Genomic DNA, 17,219 nt, shown 5'->3' with positions numbered 1-17,219 from the left:
TTGCTGTCTGTTTTACATTTGGTAATGGATATGTTTCCATGCTGTTCTCTCAATCCATCCCACCCACTCCACCCCCACTGTGTCCACACATCTGAGCTCCACATCTGTCTCCATTGCTGCCCCGCACATAGGTTCATCAGTAACATCTTTCTAGATTCCATACGCATGCATTAATAGACAATATTTGATTTTCTCTTTCTGACTTACTTCACTCTGTGTAATAGGCTCTAGGTTCACCCACCTCAAGTTAGTCCCACCAGCACCTACAGTCATGTTCTAAGGACTAAATGAGATGGGTATATAAAGAAGCTGGTTGGTGACAAACGCTTTCTCCAGTCCCATGCTCTGCTTTCAGCAAGTTTGGGTCTCACTCCTTTTTATCAGTGCAGGTCACTTACCACACTCAAAGCAACACTGTACGGAGCCCTGCTGGCCATCCGGGTTTCTGGCTTCTGCAGGAACAGTAACAGCTTTGTTACTACTCCTCCCCTTCTACCTTCATCACTGGTCTCAGGAACTTAGGAAACAGGCACAGGACTGGCAAAGAAGAAAAACAAGGCCACTAGCATCATTTTGTTGACATTATCAAAATCCACCCTTGAAATAGTGTCTGTTTCTCTCGTAGCTGTCTTCTCGCAGCTCCCAAAGGACTCCTTGATTCTACTGGCCATGTCTTCATTTTTATACACTCAGTAGAATTATACTTTTTTAAGCAATTTTCAATCTGTCAACATAACCACATGTGAAAAAAAAAAGTACATTTTATAACAGGCGACAGTACTTTTTATGGATCTGAAGAAAAAAATCAAGATGTCTTCAGAGAAGAATGTTAATGTTTCCCTCAGAGTCCAAAAACGACAACAAAGATTCTTAAAATGCCCTCTTAAAAGGTAAAATGCCACCCCAATTTCAACTTAATTATATCAAAAATTTTTCTTAGGCTAGTGGAGTAATTTCATTTTTTTAAGTGCTCACTGTAATACCTACATTATGTTTTGACTTTAGCAGCTTGAGTTTATTAATATATAACTGTTTTGATAGAATGGATGGAGAAGGCAGGCCATTTTTAAAGCTGAAAAGAATAACAATATCTGAGAAGAGAAAAAGGGGCAGAAAAAAATTGGCAAGTCTGTATTTACTTCTGAGTGAGAACAGTAATGTCTCAGTTGTAGAAAACATTATTGGTTAATAACATATTAAATGAGAGAACTTTATGTATATCTGTGAAAAGTATATGCAGATAAAAGAGTAGAAAGGTTAACCTCAGAAGCTGAACACTGGTTAAGCTCAAACAGTGGGGATGGAATTTCCTATTTTTGTGCTTCTATATTTCCTAGATTTTTCTACAATAACCCATATAATTTTTCTAATAAAAATAGAACATTTTATCTTTAAAATACAAACTACTTTAATACAAGGGAAACAAATGAAATTTTGATATTGGATCTATAAAGAAGATAGAATCTATTTATATATATATATAAATAAAACTGCACATCTGTGGGCCAGACAACATGTTTTTCCTTTTTCCCAAACACATGCACGGAACTAATTCTGTTTTGAATTTTATTAGCACAAAGTATGGAAGAGCCCTTTCATGCCATAAGAAATGTGTTGTGTTGATGTTTTTAAAAATAAACTTCTCAACTATCAAAAAGAATGCAGATCAAAACCAGTGAAGAGATAGATTTTAAAAAGCTAAACAGCTATAAAACTTGAGAGTCCAGCCAGAGGCATGTTACAAGCATCAATAATACTGAGGCTACTAAAATTTACGTTGCTTGACAAAGGGCCAAGACCAACAGTGAATGGATAACTTATTTCACACATGATAAAGAGTATTTTAAAAAAATCTTAGAGAAGATGACTTATTTTTAATGTTGCAAATTAGTTATGTAAATCTGGAAAAATTTGCTTATGTACCTGATTCTTCTATTCTCTATTTTCCTCAAATCCAATCATTATTAAGCACTGTTTCTTTTCATTTATTGGCAATATGGCAACACCCTGACTCTGGCTCAGCTACCCTGTTGTTGCTAATCTCGTCTCACTAGAATTCCACTTACCTGATTTTAATGACACTTGGCATACACATCATCTGCCTCCTCTAACCTTCCACTGCCATTTTCAAAGCCAAATAAGGTACTTAGATAATAATAAAGGAAGATGCTCTGTATACACTAAGCCATAGAAAATGAAGGTAAGAGGAAATAAATGTAAAACATGCCTTCATTGAAACAACATGATGCTAAAATCTAGGACATTTCACTTAAGGTTTCCAAATTTAAATTATTCCATAAATTAAATATTTTTGACAGAAATAAAGGCTGCATCTAGTTATTACTTAGTTTCTATGTTTAACAACTCACTATTAGGTCTGAAATGTTAGCTATATAACCATAAACACAGCATAAAATGACTCTTTAACCAGAGTACATTCTTGAAACTTAAACTTACAAGAGAAATTCAGCAGTGTCAATAATAAGTCCATTTGCAAACATTTATCATTATTCTTCCTTTCCTCTCTATTGGCACTTGGCATATTTCCTTCAGTTATCTTTTTAAAAATGTATTTAAAAGAAATTCTTCAAGAACAATATAACCAGAAAAAAAAAGCAAAACTAAAATACAATGCTGTCAATAAAAAAGTATTAAATATAAAACTTATCAGTACTAAAATGTAAATCTGGAACGATACTTCAAATATTTTTGAAAAAGCTCCAATAAAGAAGTATTGCTTACTAATCCTTACTAATGAGATTAATCATTTTTCTAAAAGCTTATTAGCTGTTTCCCAGTAGAAGCTGTTTTGTCCATTTATCTACTGCATGTTTTCTTGCCAACTTGTATGAGCTTTTTATATGTAATATGGGATATTATCCCTTTCTGTCATATTACTGCAAATATTTTCACCCATATTTCTTTTTTTAAAATTTGGTTTGGTTTTTAGTTAATGTTCTCTCATTTCTTAATCATAAGTTCATTATGGTTAGGATATAACATAATAAGTAAATTTAGGAATTGCTTTTTCTACAAATGAGAATTAGTGGAATAATATAGTACTACTAAGATTTTCAGCAAAAATGGACAGACAAGCCTCATTCTTGATTTGCTTCTTAGGAGGGACATTTCAAAACACATTCAAAAACAACTATATAATTTTCCAGATGATTCAGAACTGTTCAAAATGATGAGCAATGTATAAGTCATGAAATGAACACTGTTGTCTGGGAATGCACAATAGCAAATACAAGGTATATTATTCACTGAATTACTCAAACCTAATAACAATAATTAAACACAAATTACTTTATACTTTGAAAATAAAAACATTAATCCAATAAATAAAATTATGAAGTCTTTCCCCCCCCCTTTAAAGAGATTTACCATAACTATGAAAAGGAGTTAATATTATTTTTGTTTTTTACAAACATCTGGAAAATATTACTGTGCAAAATAATTTATCTTCAAGAATATTAATTTTAGAAATCAAACCAAGGCTAAGAAAATGAAAATAATGGCACAGAAAGTGATAAGACAAAAGTTAAAAGCAGAAGGCCTCCCATTAAAATGATCACTATACTGATCCAATGAATATAAGTGTATATGGTGCATCAAGAAATTCCGGTATACAAAAGTCCAAATTTACATGATGAAGTATTTATTAATAGGTGTTTATTTTATACAATGACGCTTGGTTTCTAAAAGGATTCAATACAGATTTTCTAAATGATCATTTTCTTCAACAAAGTTAAATGCATACAACTTTAATATCTCTTTGAGACAGTGATCCAAGCTTCCTCTTTGGATGATGTCACCAGTTCATACTTAGTTTCAATAACTTGTCCCTCCACAGAAAGGAGGTGCAGTCTCCTCAGCAGAACACTCAAAAGCACTGCGGCCACCATATAGGCAAACCTAGTCAGGAAGAGAGTGACATGGTTACCAAAGATCAATGGTTATTTATACAATTTAACTTTTAAATTTAATTTATACAATTTATACAGATTGTTCATTCTCATCAACAGTGATTATCAAAATTTTAAGTACAAAGTCTGACTTCTTTCCTTTCATTTTCCTTTATCATCTCACCTCAACTCTGGGCATTCCCGTGTGCCTGAAAATCCAAGCAAGGAGAAAGTTTTCATTACAGATTCATCATCAAAACGCTCTGGATCAAACCTAAAAAGAAGAATTGGGGCCAGTCAAACAGAGCTCCACTGGCATGGCATGTATTTACACTATAAGAACACAGGTATGTAATAAAGTTTAAAAACTACTAAAGCTAGAAACTGCTGTCACATTATATTTCATTTTGACTTTTTATGTTCCTAAACTACTGAACATATGTCTCTTTTGGCTTACTTTATTATTTCTAAACAATAGGCACAAAATACACTTCTCTAGAACCATCAAGGAATAAAAGCGTAACAGGCACTTATATCATTTATGAGATGTAAGGATAAATCACACAAAATCACACAGTGAGTATTTACATTAAGAGTGTTCAAAATATGTTACATGAGACCATCAAATCAATATGCAAAGCATTTTACATTGCCTTTTCAATTAAATTTCATTTCTTAAAATTGAAGTCACCAGACTTAAAATTATACACATCAAAATTATATTACATGAGGCCCAGACTTATTAATAAGTGAAGGAAATATTGGTAAATCATCTGCCTGCAATGCAGGAGACCCAGGTTCAATGCCTGGGTTGGGAAGATCCCGTGGTGAAGGAAATGGCAACTCACTCCAGTATTCTTGCCTAGAGAATCCCATGGACAGATGAGCCTGGCAGGCTACAGTCCACAGGATCACAAGAGTTGGACACAACTTAGCAACTAAACCACCATCACCAAGGATTTTTTACTGTACAGAAAAAAAGTTTTACTCTGTAAAGAGTCATGGAGAAATGGATATATTAAAACAAAATAATCAACCCACCAAGGAGCATAAAAATTCCCCTCAAAAACAAATGTCTTTAAAAGATCTAAGCTCTACTATGAGAAAAAAAAAAAAAAAGAATTCTGCTTTCATAGTCTTTTTAAAGAGTATAAATTATCTTTTACTTTTGGAATATACTCTATTTATATTAGTCTATAGAAAAATTATATCAAATGTAATCATGTTTTTCCTTTTGTAAACTAACTTGAAAATTGGGACCCTAAGTGTTTACTTGAAGATATCTATGTTTCCAGGTTAAAAGAGAATGAAACTAGATTTTTCCAACTTAAAAAAAATTTTTATTTTATATTGGAATATAGTTGGTTTACAATGTTGCATTTATTTCAAGTGAACAGCAAAATGATTCAGTTATACATACACACAGATCTATTCTTTTTCCGGTTTCTTTCCCATATAGGTTATTACAGAATATTGAGTAGAGTTCCCTGTGCTATATAGTTGGTCCTTGTTGATTATCTATTTTATATGTAGTAATGTATATATGTTAATCCAAATCTCCTAATTTATCCCTCACTCTCACTTTTCCCCTTTGGTAACTGAAAGTTTTCTAAGTCTGTGAGTCTGTCTCTGTTTTGTAAATAAGTTCATTTGCATCACTCTTTTAGAGTCCACATATAAGTGATATTACGTGATACTTGTCTTTCTGTATCCGACTTACTTCACTTAGTATGATAATCTCTAGGTCCATCCATGTTGCTGCAAATGGGATTATTTCATCCTCTTTTATGGCTGAGTAATATTTCATTGCAGGTTTCCCTAGTGGCTCAGTGGTAAAGAATCCACCTGCCAATGCAGGAGACACAAGTTCAATCCCTGGGTCAGGAAGATTCAAAGGAGCCTAGTGGGCTACAGTTCATGGGTTGTAAAAGAGTAAGATATGACTTCGCGACTAAACAACAACATATTCCATTGTACATAAGTATCACATTTTCTTTAACCATTTCTCTATTGAGGAACACAGGTTAATACCATGACTTGACTATTGTAAATAGTGTTCCAATGAACACTGGAGTCCATGTATCTTTCTGAATTATGGTTTTCCCCAGATGTATGCCCAGGAGTGGGATTGATGGATCATATGGTAGCTTGATTTTTAGAGTCTTAAGAAACCTCCATACTTTTTTCCATAGTGGCTGTAGCAATTTACATTCCTATCAACTGTGCAGGAGGGCTCCTTTTTCTCCACACTCTCTCTAGTATTTATTGCTTGTAGATTTTTTAATGATGGCCATTCTGACCAGTGTGAGGTGATACCTCACTGTAGTTTTGATCTGCATTTCTCTAATAATTGGTAATGCTGAGCATCTTTCGTGTGTTTTAAGCCATATTCACTAACAACTAAAGATGAGAAAGAGAAATTAAGGAAACAATCTCATTTACCATCACATCAAAAAGAATAAAATACCTAGGAATAAACCTACGCAAGGAGGTGAAAAACTGATACTCCAAAAACTGTAAGACACTGATGAAAGAAATCAAAGATGACACAGATGGACACAGATGATACACCATACACAGATGATATACCATACACAGATGACACAGATGATATACCATACACAGATGACACAGATGATATACCATATTCTTGGATTGAAAGAATCAAAGTCAAAATGACTATATTACACAAGGCAATCTACAGATTCAACACAATCCCTATCAAATTATCAATGGCATTTCTTGCTGATCTAAAACAAAGAAACTTAAAATTTGTATGGAAACACAAAAGACCCCAAATGAGCAAAGCAATATAGAGAAAGAAAAACAGAGCTGGAGGAATCAGGCTCCCTGACTTCATTCTGTACTATAAAGCCACAGTGATCAAAACAGTATGATTTTGGCTGAAGACAGAGATCAATGGGAAGCCTAGAAATAAACCCACATACCTATGGTCAACTAATCTACGATAAAGGAGGCAAGACTATACAGTGGAGAACAGACAATCTCAATAAGTGGTGTCCAAAACTGGACAGCTACAGTTAAAAGAATGAAATTAAAACATTCTGTAACACCGTACACATAAATAAACTAAGGATGGATTAAAAATATAAATGTAAGACCGGATACCATAAAACTCTTACAGGAGAACACAGGCAGACAAACACTCCTTGACATAAACCACAATATCATTTTGCATTCATCTCCTAAAGTAATGAAAATAAAAGTCAAACTAACAAATAGGAGCTAGTTAAACCTAAAAACTTTTTTGCACAGCGAAAAGAAAACCATAAACAAAGTGAAAAGACCAACACACAGAATGGGACAAAATATTAGCAAATGATGTGACTGACAAGGGATTAATCTCCAAAATATACAAACAGCTCATGTAGCTCAATATCCATAACACAAACAACACAACCAAAAAATGGGCAGAAGATCCAAAAAGACATTTCTCCAAAAAAGACATAGAGACATCCAACTATATTGTTAAATATCTCATAATGTTAAGGATTAAGAAATGAAAATGAATAGGTAATCTAATCTCAAGTACTGAGGTTTTTAAAAAAACTTCCATAACACTTATTTTATTGGTTTGTTTATTTTCAGGGTAAGAGGTAATTCCAATTTTATTTTCCATCATGAATTTAACTCAGTTTACAACACAAGATTATAAAATATGTAGCAAATGACAGTGTTACCCAAATACTGCTGCTAAGTTGCTTCAGTCGTGTCTCACTCTGTGTGACCCCATAAACGGCAGCCCACCAGGCTCCCCCGTCCCTGGGATTCTCCAGGCAAGAACACTGGAGCAGGGTGCCATTTCCTTCTCCAATGCATGAAAGTGAAAAGTGAAAGTGAAGTCACTCAGTAGTGTCCGACTCTTAGCGACCCCATAGAATGCAGTGCACCAGGCTCCTCCGTCCGTGGGATTTTCCAGGCAAGAGTACTGGACAGGGGTCCTATTGCCTTCTCCATCCAAATCCTAGGTTTTCAGAATTTTGAAAATACAATAAATTTTCTAGGTATGTAGTTAAACTCCTTCCAGAGAAGGATTGGGAGATAGGCATTTTGCTGGCTCCCTCTGCATTGAAATGTGGGGGCTAACCACAGCCAGTACCTCCATTCCCATTAACATATGCTTCTTTGTTTGCCACGATCCTGTGAGACTTATGAATGCAAGACGTTCCAGTTAACAGAACAGGGAAATTTGGGGCATATCCCTCCCTTGATGGCAGCCATAAAAGTTGGGACACTCGATGTGTGTGAAAGGGAGATGCTGGCAACTTGGTTTTATGGTTGGGGGTGCGTCCACTGATCCTCTGGAGAGGATCTCAGCCAGTATTTCTAAATGCATGCTCATTAAGAAGCTGGATCTTCAGGCAGCAGCTTGTAAAGTAAGCAATCAACCCCCTTCCAGGGAAAGAGTGGGAGATAGGCTTTTTCGCCTGTTCCCTCTGTGCTGAGCCCTATGGGGACAGCCATGGTGAATGCTTGTGCTCCCAACATGCTCCCATGAAGAACTGCTTCTTTGCTACAGGAATGCAAGCTCAGATGGCTTTTGAAGTAGATGTTTTGGAAGCCCATCCCTCAGGTGGGAGCATTTAAAACTGGGGCACAGAATGTGTGGTTCAAAGCCTTTGATCCTCAAGAAGCAGCTGAGAGTTGGATGTTCCCTCCTGATTGTATGGCACTGTGCTGGGGGTGGAGTTTATGGCAAGAATGTGTCTCAGCCTTTCCCACCTGTTTCAATGCAGGTATTTTCTCATTTACCTAATGTGGAGGAGTCACTCAGCTAGTTCCTGGATTTTTCTCAGAGGGAATTGCTCTACACTCAGAGCATCTGTGTGAGGAAGGAAATTTACGAGCCTGCTATATCACCATCTTGGTCTCAGTCCATACTAAGGATTTTAATGTTTGCCTTAGTTCTTTTTAGTTTAGAATTCTATTTCAGTCTATTTTTTTTAAGTTGATAATATTTCATTATTTGGTTTAGAGGTCAGTTCAGTCGCTCAGTCATGTCCAACTCTTTGTGACCCCATGGACCGCAGCACGCCAGGCCTCCCTGGCCATCATCAACTCCCGGAGTCCACCCAAACCCATGTCCATTGAGTCGGTGATGCATTTACATTATTACCAATTTAAATTAGAGAATTTGAGTCAGGGTTTCTTTCTCTGAGGCACCGCCAACACAATAAAAGCAATAATGCATTTATTTCTATAAATAAATGTCTAGACAGTTTCTATAAGGAGAATAAGGTAATGTCAGTTACTCAAAAAGAAAACTTCTAAAAACCACAATGAAATATCACCACATACCCATTAGAACTAAAATTAAAAATAGAAACAATAGTTAATGCTATTGAGGCTACAGAGAAGCTAAATCTCTCAAACACTGCTGCTGAGAAATCTATAAAAAATAGTCTGGCAGTTTCTTGTGAAATTAAGTATGCACTAACCATATAGCCAATCATACTCTGGCATTTTTCCTAAGAAATGAAATGCCATGTTCACACAAAACCTTGTACACAAATGTTCATAAGAGCTTTATTCATATAAGCAAAATATTAGAAACAAGCAAAATGTCCTTTAGTAGGTCAAAGGGTGGAAGCTGAACAAACTCTGCACATGTAGACTACTACTCAGCCATAAAAAATATGCAACACCCCTTGTTGATCTCAAGAGCATTAAATTTAGTGGAAAAAGTCAATCTCTCAATCTTGCTCTATGTGATAATTATATTTAAACTGTAATCAGTCAGTCATCTCTACAGGGTCTACCTCAGTCCTATGTACATTTCGGCTAGTGTGACGCAGTCTCTCAAGGATCATCTCAAGGCGCTGACACAAATTACTCTCTGGAGTTTCCACAAGGGATGGGCGATGAGGCATCCAACTGAAGAAGCCTTTTCCCTGGCATACAACATTACCAGTAACATTTCCTAAATTCGACTGCATTTGATTCCTAAAAATGATTTCTACATTTTAGCACATATTTCTGTATCTTCAGTCTGTGACCCTGATTCTCTGAGTGTTTTGAGGATAGGAATACTGTCAAAAGTTCTAGCAAAGTTCTTATGCTTTTGTATTACATCTAAAAGTTTATCAAAAATTTGGCATTTTTCCATATGAGAATTTTTTAAAGATTTTGAAATGTGAAATTTTAATTTTTTATAAGTTTTATTTCACAAATGTATATCTTTAATTCTGCTAGGAAAGCCCCTTAGAATACTAAATTTACTTAATTTTTTAGTAGATTTTGAAGTACTGTTATTTAATTTCTTAATAGATTTCCCTTTAATATCACTGTAATGTGAAAAACTAAAATTACTTAATGCTTAAATGTCCCAGGCCTTATACTCTGGAAGTAGGTTTTTCTTTTACTTCAACCATGCCATCAACTCTGCCCCCTGCCTGTCACATAGCTTTAGCCCTCATCAACTCAACAGATAACCTTCTCTCAGGCCAGTAGATCTTAACCTACTTTTTTAAGGCAGATTTTACCAGATGCCTACTGAGGAGGCAAGCAGTATCAGCTTTGTTCTTCACCTTTCCCCTCCCTTGCTGTTCTCACAGACAATATACACACAATACCTATTTTCTGAATTCAGCCAAAGAGCTTAATAACTGAGACCAATAGAATGAAAACAAAGAAACTGCATAGGCAATACCCATTTACCAGTAACTGAACTCCAAAATACCACTGAAATTAAAGGATAATTGTAGAGATTAAGTAATTAAATAGATCTTGGGTCAGAAGTGGTAATAGGAGAAATGAAGAGTAGAAGACAGCAGATTCATGAAAGAAAAAGCATTGAGCAGAAGATATACAGGGAGGGTGGTGGCTTTCTGTTTTTATATCACTGTTACATACTGAATTTCTCCTCAAAACATAGGAAGAGAACACAAAACACGCAAACTCATAAAAATTAAGAACTGCAAAGACAATGACAGAAATTTCCTACTTGTATGGAGATGACCAAGTACTGGGATCCTGAAGCACGACTCCAAGGGCATACAAGACAAGGGTCTGCAAAAAAAAAAAATACTCTGGTTATGAAAAGTCTAACAGAGACAAAATGACTCCCAGAAAGCCAACTTATAAAAATATTACACAACAGTAGAAAACACAGGCCATTAGTTTGGTGATCTCATAGTGAGAAGGTATCCCTTAAGCATGTCACAAAATACTGAAGTCATAAAAGAATAACGGACTTCACTATGTGAAAATTTAAAACTGGCATCCAGTAAAAACAAAACACACCATAAAACTAGTAAAAGATAAACAACAGACAGAAAAAAAAGATTTATCATATAACTAACAGAATTAATATGTATAATCTACAGAAAGACATATAACCTCACTAGAAAGAAAATAATTCACAGAAGAAATACAAACTGTGAGTATACGGATGAAAAGCTGTTCAATTTCTCCAATTATAAGGGAAGCAAATTAAAATTATGAGATAATTTTTTATATATGATTCACATAATATATAAAAGATTCATAAATCCAGAGGTAGTAAAGAATATGGAGAGGAAAAGCAGTCTCATACACTGTTGCTCAAAATATAAATTACCTTTTAGAGGCAACTTGTAGTAATGAAAAAAATTAATGTCAATCTAAATTTTCATCAATGAGGACTACTTAAATTATGGTCCATTCATACAATGCAGTACTATACATCCATTAAAAATAATGAACTGGATCCATAGTAAGTGCCAGTTGTATTAATTGCCTCAATAAAAGAAGAAAATTAAAAACAACATATAGAGTATATTTTCACATATAAATTAGGTTTTTAAAATACATATATATGTATATATACATAGAATAATACATATACACAGGAAAAAACTTACAAAATATATACTAAACGATTCACAGTAGGACCTAGGGAGAAAGGAGTCTTTCTTTTATGTTGTCTGAACCTTAAAACAAGCATATATCATTTTGTAATTTAAAATAACTGGCTTTTATTTAACAATAGGTAGCATTTATTGGATACTTTAAACAATAAAGCTTAAAAATACACACTAAAAGAATTGAAAAGAATAACTGAATGGGTTAAGAATACCAAATGTTTCCTACCTCCTTAGGAATAATAAATTTGTCAATCTTTCCTTCAATATCTTGAAGCCGGGCAGAAACTGGGGTCAGTTTGGCAGTCCGAACAGTTTCACAAAGCACTTGCCGACAATACCTGTTTAAAAAAATTTTTTTTGAGGATCCTTATTTTGGGAGAACCAATTTGAAATGTATATACATTTTAAAGTGTCATTCAACAATTTTAATAACCTTCCTAACAGAATAGTCATCATAATTCTCATTTGCTTAAAACACAGTGTATACTAGAAGGATATAAAGTTTAGGTTTAGGTGAGTATGAATTTAAACTAATAAAAACAACTTTAAAAGTACCAGAAGAAAACTCAAAACAATATTTTAAAAATTTGTGTGCAGAAGCATCCTTTATTTTTAATAAAGGATTTAATAAAAATTTTAGTAAGACTTTTCTACTTCAAAATTAGAAAAAATACTGAAACAATGATGGATATCATAAAGAAAAACACCATGACCACGGAAAAATTTCTACATATTTGAACTCATCATTAAGTAAAATTAAAAGCCAAGTAGAAAAATTATTTACTGTAAATATATCCTTAATGCATCAAAGCTCTTTAAAATCCCAAATTAAAATGATCAAACATCCCAACAGGAATATGGACAGAAAATATAAAAGCAATCCACAAAAAAAGAAAAAAAATTGCAAATGTCATGGAAACATAAATGATACTCAACTACTCAACCTCATTAACAATGGAAAGACTGCCAATCAAAGCAAATTTTTTTACTTGCCAGATTAACAAATATGAACAAGAGTACCATTAGAAAATGCTAATAAAAAATAGGAAAATGGACATTCATATTCACTTGGGGAAGTATAAATTGGTACAACCTTACTGAAGGATGCTGTGCTGGGCTTAGTCGCTCAGTCATGTCTGACTCTTTGCAACCCCATGGACTAGCCCTCCAGGCTTCTCTGTCCATGGGGATTCTCCAGGCAGGAATACTGGAGTGGGCTGCCATGCCCTCCTCCAGGAGATCTTCCCAACCCAGGGATTGAACCCAGGTCTTCCACATTGCAGGTGATTCTTTACATCTGAGCCACCAGAGAATCTCTGATGAAGGATAACTTGACAATATATATGAAAATATAAAGTTTGAATTACAGGAGAGGAATAAAAGCTAAAATATATTGAAATCTTGCTATGCACCAGTTCTGTTAAATAGTTTCTATGCAGTATTTCATTTAATCCTTATAAGAAACTCATGGGTATTATTGTTTTTAATTTTACAGATTTTAAAAATGAGGCAATTGTTTAAGATCACACAGCAGGATGAAACAGGGCACTCAAAGCTGGTGTACTAGGACAACCCAGAGGGATGGGATGGGGAGGGAGGTGGGAGGGGAGTTTGGGATGTACACCTGTGGCTGATTCATGTCAACACATGGCAAAAGCCACCACAATATTGTAAAGTAATTAGCCTCCCAATTAAAATTAATTAATTAAAAAAAAAAGATCACACAGCAGGTAGGTGGTATTGACAGGATTCAGACCCAAGTCTGTTACCCCATAGCCCCTAACTGTAAACACTACACTACTGCATACATTCTTAAATAATTATTTCATTTCTCAGACCTTATTAATAGAAAGATTTGGGAATATTTGCAAAGATGTAAGCATAGGAATATTGATTTATATAATTTCTAAAAACATCAAAAACAAAAAAGGAAACATCCTTTCCTCTTTGAACAAATATTTTTAGGTACCTACTACATTAGAAGCACTGCATCAGACACTAAGCTACAACAGTCAACAAGACAAAACCCGCAAAGAATTTCAGAGTCTAGCTGGCAGGGGAAAGGACAGAGGAAGGAACATCAAGGATGAACAATTAAAAAGGCACAGTAACTGTTATGATAAAGGAAGTTCAGGGTGTTGGGGAACACATGGCAGGAGCACCCAACTGGAGAAAGGACTTTACAGATATTCAAACACTTAGCCTGAGACCTGAAGAAAAAACTGGACTCAGCTAGAGGACAGAGGAAGAGAGAATGTAGCCAAAAGTCAGAAGACTAAAAATAGTGCTTCACATTTGAAGAAACAAAAGAATTTCACTAAAGCTGAAATGCCTCATAAGCCAAGTTAGTGGGTATAAATTTTATCTTAAGGGCAACCAGAAGTCATTGAAGGATTTTAAACAGGGGAGTATGATCAGATACTGGAGAAGGCAATGGCACCCCACTCCAGTACTCTTGCCTGAAAAATCCCATGGGCGGAGGAGCCTGGTGGGCTGCAGTCCATGGGGTCGCGAAGAGTTGGACACAACCGAGCGACTTCACTCATTTTTCACTTTCATGCATTGGAGAAGGAAATGGCAACCCACTCCAGTGTTCTTGCCTGGAGAATCCCAGGGACAGGGGAGCCTGGTGGGCAGCCGTCTAGGGGGTCACACAGAGTCAGACACGACTGAAGCGACTTAGCAGCAGCATGATCAGATACAACTCCTCAGATAAAGAAAGATGACCAGCACAGTGATTCTCAACTTTAACTACACATTAGATTATCTGAGAAGCTTCTGAAACTTTCTGATGCCCAGAGATTGTTGGTTTGGGATTAGTCTCAGGTTATGTATATTTTTAAAGCACCTGAAGAGATCAGTGTACAGTCACTGGCTCCAAGAGCAATCTGGAGTAGCTCAGTTGGTAAAGAATTTGCCTGCAATGCAGGAGACCCCAGTTCAATTCCTGAACTGGGAAGATCCACTGGAGAAGGGATGGGCTACCCACTCCAGTATTCTTGGGCTTCCCTCGTGGCTCAGCTGGCAAAGAACGACCTGCAATGCAGGAGACCTGGGTTTGATCCCTAGGTTGGGAAGATCCCCTGGAGAAGCAAAAGGCTACCCACTGCAGTATTCTGGCCTAGAGAATTCCAATGACTGTATAGTCCATGGGGGTCACAAAGAGTCAGACAAGACTGAGAGAGTTTCACTTTCACTTTCATAGGAGGAAGAAAGACACAAGGCTGTTGAAATGCCCCAGACAAGTTGGTGGTGCTCCTCATGGGTGGGGGTGGGGGACAATGGAAAGAACTAAAACTAAACTTCTAACTAAATGCTGTTTGGAAAATAAAATCAACAAAACTTACTCAATGACTAGATGTGGTGGAGTTACTATGTATAGAACACTGTCTACAACACATTAACAGAAAACATGGAATTTACAGAAGAGTTACATGCTTTGTACTTAAAAATGTTTTTAAATTTTTCGTTTTAAATACATACATATATATGTATAGAAAAAGTCTGGAAAAATAATATAGACAGTTAACAATTGTTATCTCTCTTGTCCTCATTTACAAAGGACATTCCCCTTCTATGTCATACACTTCTGCATAATAAAAACTTCAAAAAACAAGTATGTATAACTTGTTTAAATTGTAATCAATAAAGCTTTCAACATTTTAAAGAATCCCTAACAAATGTCTCCTTGTGAAACCCATGGTTTCGAGTTCTTTCTAATGGCTGTATCCGTATCTTCTTTTCTATAGTTGAAAGATGCTCCAAAGTAAGGTTGCTTGCTACCCAGTCTCAGACTTCCAACCCCCTAAGAAGTCACAGTTGCTGTTTTTAAAAATCTTTTACATTAAGGTATTACTTACACATAAAAATGTTATCTATTTTACCTGTACAGTTTGATGAATTTTAGTCATCATATATGACTGTGTGACTACAACCACAAGAAAGATATCTAACAGTTCCCTCTCACTAGAAAACTTTCCTCATGCCTCTTTGCAGTTGATCCCCTCCGCATTTCGGGCCCCAGCCATCACTGCCCTACTTTCTATCACAATAGCTTTGCCTTTTCCAGAAACTCACCTAAATGAAACACACTGTAGATTATTTTTGTGCTTGATTTTTTTCACTTAGCATAATAAGATTTATCCATGTTGTTTTGTGTATTGATTTTATGTTACCTTTTATTACTTGGTACTATTCCATTGTATGGATATAACACAATTTATCTATTCAACAGTTGATGAATATTTGGACTACTTCCTGTTTTTTGCTATTATGAATAATATTGCAATAAATGTTTGCATACAGGTCACTGTGTGGACATGTTTTCATTTCTCTCCGGTAAATGCCTAGGAGAACTGCTGGGTCATACTGTACAATTTCGTAAGATCCTGCCACATTGTTTTACAACAGAACTGTACCATTTTGCATTCCTATCATCAATGTATGAATGTTCCACTTATTAGACATCACTGATGCTATTTTATATGGGCCCACGTAAAAGTTTCCCAAGACTGCCTTATGGTTTTAAAAAGCAAATTAAGTCATCTATTAAAATCTATATGTAAATACTTTAAATCCTGTAAAAATACATAGCTTTCCTCCATATTAGCATTAGTTTTAAATAAGATAAACCAATTCAAATTTTAAAGATCTCCCCGCCCCTCCCTTTCCTCAGGTTCTTACCTGAGCTTCTCAATTTTCTCTGAAGTGATAGGTCCCTTCCCCAAAACTTGGTCAATCTCTTCATATAGTTTTTTCTGAATTTCCTCATAGGTGGTTAAAAAACAGATTGCCCAGGTGCACACTAAGTGAAAGTTTATATTAATAACAATGAAAGCAGCGAATTCATAGTTTGGGTGCTGAATAAAAAACAAACTTACTATTTTTTGGTATTTTCTTTTTTTCCCTCTACCTGATACAGAAGATAAATAAATGCTACCAGAAGATAAAACAAGATTGTTCATGAGATTTGTGCTTCATTCAACAGAACATAAACATTTACAGAATATTCTCAAAGAGAGACAGTGAAATCTAGAAAATTTCTTTCATAAAATTGGCAAGTAGTCAAAGGCACTTGATGCATTTTACCTTAAGCAAAACAGTAAGGATAAGAAATAAATTTCACATCTGGGTAAGTGTTAAATGCTGGCAACTGTGATGGACTGGTTCACTTGACCATGTAAAATAAAATAGTTGACTTGTCAGTTTCCTCAGGAGCCCTAATGAAATGATTCACACAAGTAAAAATAGCAGGAGATTTACCTATAAATCAGCGCTTCTAAGTTTTTACTTGTAATACACTGGCTCAAGAACTGAAACTGATTACTTGCTTAGGACAGTGGTTCTCAAAAATCTCCTGGGAGTCAGAGACTGTGCGATGACACAATCCCACCACCCACAGATTCTGACTTAGTAGGTTTAGGGTATGTCCAGGGTCTCTATATTC

At 35.3% G+C, this 17,219-nt stretch overlaps 1 protein-coding gene across 3 annotated transcripts in view; it reads right to left on the bottom strand.

Moving 5' to 3' along the window:
- Positions 1-3,685: 3,685 nt before the first annotated feature.
- CYP20A1 (cytochrome P450 family 20 subfamily A member 1) overlaps positions 3,686-17,219 on the bottom strand; it is a 43,040-nt gene continuing 29,506 nt past the window's right edge. For all 3 annotated transcript variants that reach the window (XM_068968547.1, XM_068968548.1, XM_068968549.1), the window contains 5 exons: positions 16,457-16,577; positions 12,000-12,111; positions 10,873-10,937; positions 4,093-4,182; positions 3,686-3,918 (listed from right to left, as the gene is read on the bottom strand). In XM_068968547.1, coding sequence (XP_068824648.1) covers positions 3,768-3,918; positions 4,093-4,182; positions 10,873-10,937; positions 12,000-12,111; positions 16,457-16,577 — 539 coding nt within the window. In that variant the 3' untranslated portion in view covers positions 3,686-3,767. The remainder of the gene's footprint in view (positions 3,919-4,092; positions 4,183-10,872; positions 10,938-11,999; positions 12,112-16,456; positions 16,578-17,219) is intronic.

Source organism: Capricornis sumatraensis, chromosome 3 (genome assembly GCF_032405125.1).
Source record: "Capricornis sumatraensis isolate serow.1 chromosome 3, serow.2, whole genome shotgun sequence".
NCBI classification, from domain to species: domain Eukaryota; kingdom Metazoa; phylum Chordata; class Mammalia; order Artiodactyla; family Bovidae; genus Capricornis; species Capricornis sumatraensis.
Note: the sequence above shows the minus strand (reverse complement) of the source record. Positions and strands in the feature narration are given on the sequence as shown.